Source organism: Arachis stenosperma, chromosome 4 (genome assembly GCF_014773155.1).
Source record: "Arachis stenosperma cultivar V10309 chromosome 4, arast.V10309.gnm1.PFL2, whole genome shotgun sequence".
NCBI lineage: Eukaryota > Viridiplantae > Streptophyta > Magnoliopsida > Fabales > Fabaceae > Arachis > Arachis stenosperma.
This window is the reverse complement of record NC_080380.1, coordinates 13783718-13791216: the sequence shown is the minus strand read 5'-3', so window position 1 is coordinate 13791216 and position 7499 is coordinate 13783718. Positions and strand designations below refer to the sequence as shown.

The following is a 7499-nucleotide window of genomic DNA, read 5'->3' as shown; positions in this document are numbered from 1 at the left end:
TTTTAGTATGTCCTTACTTTTGGTGGTTTCCTCATTGTTTTTTGTTGATTGGTCATTTATTAGCTATAACAATGATTATTTATTTCATTTCACTGTCCCAAATGCATTGAACTGTTGAATGTTGATATGTCCGATGATCCTTTTATTCTACTATGTTAATAGGCTAAAGAAGCTACAAAATGTAAATGAAAAGAAATTTCGAATGCCATAGAATCACTGAATGCAGAATTACAAAATTTGAAGTATGAGAGTGAGAGGGTCACAAGCTAGGAATTAAATTATTAGTTGTTATAGAATTGTAATTCTTTTTTAAATAATTTTTGGAAGTTTAAGAGAATCAGTTTTTAAGATGTTTCACTTATTATAATAGCTTGTAAATAATTCATGAAAATTAATAAAAAATTCATTCTTTTTCTTTTTATACTTTTTTATTTTCTCTGTTTTGTTTTTTTTTTTATTTGACAAAAGGTTCTAGTTGCAAGTTATGCTTTAAAAATGTGGCTATATGTCTCTTATTGGCACGCTTTCAAAGGGTAGCCAAAACCAACTCAATCGGCACGTTTCTAAAAGCGTGGTTGTATGTCCACTTTTCGATACGCTTTAAAAGCATAGCTATAGGGTTATACATACGGCCACGCTTAAAAGTGTGGTAATAGATAAAAGCATGGCAAAAAAAGTGTGCCAATAGATCGAGAAAAACGTGGCGATAGAGCAATTGGTAGACTTGCAGATGTGATCCTTTTAGAAGCGTGCCGGTAGCTCAAAAAGCGTGGCAAAATGCTATCGCTATGCTTTTTTGAACTTTTCGCCACGCTTCAAAGCATAGGAAAATCGTGGTTTTCTTGTAAACATTATAGATTATGGTGCAAAAAAATATTATAGATTCAAATTACTTTTACAAAAATATCATAAGAATAAAAGTCGCTGTCAACTAAGAAGACCACGGTCTCCATAAAAAAAATCAAATAATAAACTTCTTAGTTATTAGTTTCATGCGAAAGATTTTAGCTTTTACTAATAATTAATTTTAACATTCGTTATCTAAAACTTAAAAGAATTTAATGCATATACTTTTACATTTCATTAATTAGGTGTTTAGTTTATTGTACAAATAAAAATCATTATTTTTCATACTTGTTGTTTAAAAATAATATTCTCTCTCTCTCTCTCTCTCTCTCTATATATATATATATATATATATATATATATAGATATTAGTATAAAAAATTGATATTGATGGTTATAAATAAACTCAAAATCAATTTTTTTAAAAAATATTTGAATTTTGATTTGAATTATTAATCATAATATTAGTATTCTCTAAAATATTTAAAGAAAGAGAAGTAAAAATATACATTAGAAAGATAAGCGGTAAAAATTTGAAATTAATAAAAAATTTAAAAAACATACATATAATAATAATATATTTTTTACGAGAATAATATTATGAGATTATTTTTTAATGATATTATATTATAAATTTAATGTATTTCTTATAATTTTATGAATTTATTTTAATTATATTATTTTATTAATTTTTTTGTAAAACAGAAAAGTAAATAGAGATAGAAAATAAGAGAAAAAAGAGAGAAAAAGATAAAATAAAAAAAAAGAGAGAGAAAATTTGTTAATTTTAGAAAAAAAAGTTTTATTTTAGTTGAAATGAAAGAATATCTCGTGTCACATTTTGGTTTGTTAAATTAGTAATATAAATTATAAGTTATAGATAGAGGTGGAAAAAGTAGAGATAAATAGAGAACGAGAGAGAGGTAAATAGAGTATAGAAAAAGAGAGTGTATTAATTTTGAAAAAAATATATTTCATCTCAATTTTAATTAGAGTGTTATGTGATACATTTTGGTTGTAAAATTACTATAATAATAATAATAATAATAATAATAATAATAATATAGTTATATTTCAATTTTAATTTTAATATTTTAATTTTAATATTTTAATTTTAATTACAATTAGAGAATGTCATGTTACACCTTTTGATTGTCAAATTTGTGATTAGTCATTCATAATGATATATAAGAGAGATAGAATAAGAGAGAAAAAAGAGGCGGAGAGAACTCTTTATTTTTGGAAAAAAAATTTAATTTCAATTATGATGAGAGAATGACATGTAACATATATGATTGCATATATATATATATGGACTAGAGAAAGTTTAGGGGCAATCATTTTTATTAAAATATGGTCAGCACTTAACCAGCGAAAGAAAAGTGAGTAATTTCACACCATTATATGTAATTTAACACCATTAAAAACACTAATGATGGCTAATTGATGGCTACAAATTACAAAATCTGCTGGTCTCTTAACACTCCTCTAGGGACTATGCTACATGTATACCAAAATCAGCCACCAATATAAAATACATGCTGGAATACAAATACATGTTGAAAATAAATTAAATTACACATATATTTATACACATATATATTAGCGGCTGATTTTAATGATTGATTTTAGTGTATGAATAGCATTTTTGTGTATATATATATATATATATATATATATATATATATATATATATATCACACTTAACATTATTTTATTAACTTTTTTCTTTCTTTTATCGGATTTTTTGGTCAATTTTTTGTTTTTATTGCTTTGTTATCACATATTTCTTGATTAATAGTGTGCCTAAAATTGGATTTTTTATTTAAATAAAACATTCATTAATTCATATTTCTATATATTATTAGTCAAATTTGTAGACAAACTAATTTTTCAGACACATATTACGAAATTAAGGGGAAAAAACTATTAAGAGTAAGAATTGTTCAATATAATTGATTTATCATTGTTTCACTCAGTGTTTGTAAAAAAAGGTTTTTTCCCTTTATTTTTGTAGCATCTGTCAACAAAATTGTTCTACTTACAAAATTAACTAATAAATACCTAAAAAACATAAATTTTCATATTTTTATACAAAATTGAAAATTAATGTATTCTTTATTTAAATGAAAAAACTCTTAAATTTTTACAATAATTTATTAAACTTGGAACAATTCTTGAATATAACAGAGAAAATGTAGTAGAGTATGGTTGTGAAGAAATGAATGAATGAGAAACTGAATTATGAGTAAAAAATAAGTGTGAATTACAAGTCTAAGAGACACTTGGATCAGAGAACTATTTATACATAACTCAGTTAATCAAGACTCTACCAAGACTATCAACTAACCATGCATAACAACCATAACAAACTCTTTCTTTTCTTTTTTTAAAAAGACAATTTAACACAATAAAGCGATAGAAACAAACAGAACAAAACATAAAAAACACAAGAACACAAACTATTTCACATTGTCATCGTTAGTATTGTCATCAACAACTAAAAATTTACTTAGGATTGCCCATGGATCGGATAATATCCGCATACCCGCGGTAATTATCCGTATCCGATCCGAATTTCACGGATATTATCCAATCTGCAGAGTCATCGGATCGGATCAGATCCGATTCGCACTGTGGAAGGATCGGATCGCGGATTTGGGAGTGATACCCGCGGATCCGATCCGCAGATCCGCACATCATATAAATAGCTAATGTTATTTCAGACTCTAAATCCCTAATGTTACCTTACGGCGCTCCTCACCCTTTTCAGACTCTCGCTCTCTGGACTCTGGACTCTCCTTTCAATCTCAAACTCTCACTCATACTCTCAAACTCTGGCTCTCCCTCTCCTCTCTGACTGGCTCTACCTCGTTGTAGTACACATTGACGCGCTCTAGCTGCAGATCGGTGTTTCCAATGTACCTACCAGTTAGATCTATGCTGTGCTCCTCGCACACGACCTCCCAGAACTTGGAACCGATCTGGTTCCTGCATTGCCCTCCTTGAACATGAAGGATCTCTCTCATTCTTCTTCTTCCCCACAAAGATCAGAAACCACAGAATTTGTCAGAGTCAACCAGCCCTCCTTCGTCTCCATCGTCTTCGTGCTTCAACTCAGGTATTATAGGTAATTTAATTTTATTTTTAAAGTAAAAATTATTTGTACACAAATGCTTATAGATTAAAGTACTTGAATCATTGTGTTATACTGTTATTGTGTATTAAATTCTATAAATTTGAATGGTTTATTCAACTGTGAACAGATATGGCACTGAGAGTTTATATGGTTTAATTGTTTGAAAATTAAGATGATTTATTTAATTGCAATCATATGGCACTGAGGGTCTGTTGTTTGTAAACTGATATACTCCACTCCACTATCTTTGTAGCTCCAAAGTGAATTGTTGACAATGTTTTTTACAATTTCTTTCTTGTTCTAAAAATGAAAAATCCTTCTATTATTTTTTTTCATCCAAATATTTAGATAATTACAAAAAAGAACACCAACCAAAAATCCTTCTATTCCTCCACAATAAACTCTTTTTTTATTTACCAAGTATAACAACATTTATCTAATAACTCTTTTCCTAATAAACTTAATTAATAATATTTTATTAACATATCAAACAAAAAATATAAACGTTTTTTAGCATTCTCAAATAAACATATATAATAAACTGATGATTTTTGCCGATCCCAGGCCAGGGGATACATTTAATTGTACAATGCCTTTAAACAATTAACTAAACAAGAGAAAATAACACTTTTCTATATTATTAGATGGTAACACCAATCACATATATGCAAAGAAATATAATAAACTGCATTATATGGCCACGCTGCGGAGAACAACAGTTTCAATAGTGAGACCAGGACCAAACCCAAAAAGTACACCCCAATCAAGTCCTTCTCCAGTGGTTTTAAGTCCTGATTCAAGTGACTTCTTTCTCATCAAATCCATAATGAAGAACACACACGCACTGGACATGTTACCATAATTGCTAAGCACATCTCTGGTGGCTTTCATCTTCTCTGGTTTCAAGTTCACCTTCTCTTCAACTTGGTCCAAAATTGCACGTCCACCAGGGTGTGCAATCCAAAATATTGAGTTATAATCAGATATACCTAGTGGATCAAAAGCTTTATTGAGTGCATCATTGATGTTTTGTGAAATAATATCCGGAACACTCTTGTTAAGATAGAATGTAAGTCCAACTTCACGAAGGAGACCACCAATGGCTCCATGGCTGTTAGGGACAAGTTGTTGATCAGTTGAAACAATCTCAAAGAGAGGATTCTCAACATCTGGAATAGGATCAGAACCAATGATAATTGCAGCAGCTCCATCGGCAAACAATGCTTGCCCTACAAGACTATCCATGTCTGTCTCACTAGGACCACGAAAAGTGATTGAAGTATTTTCAGAACAAACAATAAGCACACGAGCATCCTTGTTGTTTTCAGCCAAGTCCTTAGCCAAACGAAGGACAGTGCCGCCAGCAAAGCAGCCTTGGTGGTACATCATGTACCTCTTGACGCTTGGGTCGAGCCCTAAGAGTACGATGAGTTCATAATCAACCCCAGGCAATGCAACGCCGCTGGTAGTGCAGAAGATCAAATGTGTGATTTTAGACATTGGCTGACCCCATTCCTTGATTGCCTTAGTTGCAGCCTCTTTTCCAACCCTTGGTACCTCCCTGATCATCATGTCTTCTCTTGCATCCAAGGACGGTGCTTTGTATGCGCACATGTTAGGATTCTCCTTCAGTATTTCTTCCGTTAAATACATATATCTGTTCTTGATCTGTGTTCTCTCACCTGAAATAATAATATGTAATTCACATCCATCAAGTTATTTGTCAAATATAAAAATTGTTTATCACCATTTTTAATATTTTTGTCACATTTGTAAATTTTTGAGTTATGTTTTTAGTCATTTGAATCTTTGGAGGTTATTTTAATAGTTTATCCAAACTTATAATTATAAAAATAATTTTATCGTTAAATAGTTATTATTATTATTATTAATATTAAGCAGTAAATATGATATATCGTATAATACGTTAACTATTACGTATTAATTAATATAAATGTAAAACAACGAATTGTTTTTATAAATATTTAAAATAAAACAAAACTAAAATACTTAATAAAACTACATACAAATGCGCTGAAATTTCTTTTTGAGGTCAGTCATGTGCTCGCTATTAGTTACTTTAAAATAGTAATCTGCATATGTGCTCTGATCAACACAGTTTGGTGGATTTGCTGTGCCAATCGCTAATACAGTTGCAGGGCCTTCTGCTCTTTGAACTTTGCGGATGTCACTCGCAGACACCATCTTTTCTTAGCTGTGTTTGTTGGAATAGCAAAGCTTGGCTATGTTGTTTGGGATAGCAAAGCTTATTAGCTATGTTCTTTGGGATTTTGGTGAAGACTTAGGCAGGGGGAAGGGGGATATTTATATGCATGAGAGTAGGGGCATATGTGGCATTGAATGGACGAAATGGAACATACATAGAAAAAGCGTGCTCAAACGATGTTCTCTGACTTCTTGTTTGTTTTATTGCTTTACTTTCACTTTGATTGATTGTGTATGTATCATGGTACGGTACATATATGTGTAGTGTTAGTGTTATTTAATTCATGGTATTTTTGGATGGCGACTCAGATTGGTGGCATATTTCTTTATAGTGATGTATGTATGTATGTATGTATATTTTGTGTTTGGTAGAATATGATCGAATATGTGCGGTAGCTAGCTGGGCTCACGTGCTTATTATTACCATTATATCCATGTCATGTTGAAATTAAATCTCTTCGAATTAAAAATGTTTGCGTGTTACTGTGTTACTTATTAACTAGTGGTACTTAATTATATTATGTTAATTAATAATTAAGAAATCTCATTATTTTTATATAAATTTCAATATTCAAAGACGGTGTATTTGACTGGGTGTGTGAAGAGTTTGGTGGATGACAATGGAGTCTACCACCCTATAGGAGTTTGGTCTTAATTAATTAGTAGTCTTGCTTGAACAAATCAAACAATAATACAATTGACTATATTAATTATCTTATACTACTAGAATTTTTATTACTAGTCACTCTCTCATCATTTTACCAAAAAGATTTTTTCATAAAAAAAATATAGTGCCATTCACTTATAAACTTGTAAAACTGAGGAATCATAAATATTCCTCAATATTATATATATATATATTATCGCAAGAATAAATTGAATATAGTATAATATTAAGGGCAACGTCATGGAAAGACTATATGCAATAATACTTGTTTTAATTTAACAGTATAGTTACTGAATCCGTAACCGAAGCTTACCTACCACCAATGTATATATCAGGGATTGAAGTTTAATTTGTATATAAATTTTTACCATCTATATGACTATACCTATTAAAAACATGTTTTTTTTTTTTTTGGAGTTCAATAGTATCTTTTATCATCTATATCTATTAAAAACATGTTTTTTTTTTTAATATTTGAAGTATTCAAGATCTCTTAGTTAATTTAGAAACTTTTTTTTTTATTTTAACTGGTTTCATTTTTATTAATATTATATATTTAATAAATAAAACTTTGAATTAGTATTATACCTGTTTATACACTTGTTCATACCCTGGCCCAAT

At 29.6% G+C, this 7499-nt stretch overlaps 1 protein-coding gene across 1 annotated transcript; it reads right to left on the bottom strand.

Annotated features, from left to right (window-relative positions):
• Positions 1 to 4501: 4501 nt before the first annotated feature.
• On the bottom strand, positions 4502 to 6408 carry LOC130973460 (stilbene synthase 3-like). The gene is made up of 2 exons (XM_057897998.1): positions 6013 to 6408; positions 4502 to 5667 (listed from the first exon to the last, which is right to left on the bottom strand). The coding sequence occupies exons 1-2, from the start codon at positions 6188 to 6190 to the stop codon at positions 4676 to 4678; spliced, it is 1170 nt and encodes a 389-aa protein (XP_057753981.1). The 5' UTR covers positions 6191 to 6408; the 3' UTR covers positions 4502 to 4675.
• Between the last annotated feature and the right edge of the window lie 1091 nt (positions 6409 to 7499).

Bases quoted from the DNA above. Each gene is read 5' to 3' on its own strand.
- LOC130973460 (XM_057897998.1), bottom strand. From the start codon at position 6,190: ATGGTGTCTGCGAGTGACATCCGCAAAGTTCAAAGAGCAGAAGGCCCT. The intron at 5,668-6,012 runs GTATGTAGTTTT...TTATTATTTCAG, and splicing joins AAAGAAATTTCAGCGCATTT to GTGAGAGAACACAGATCAAG.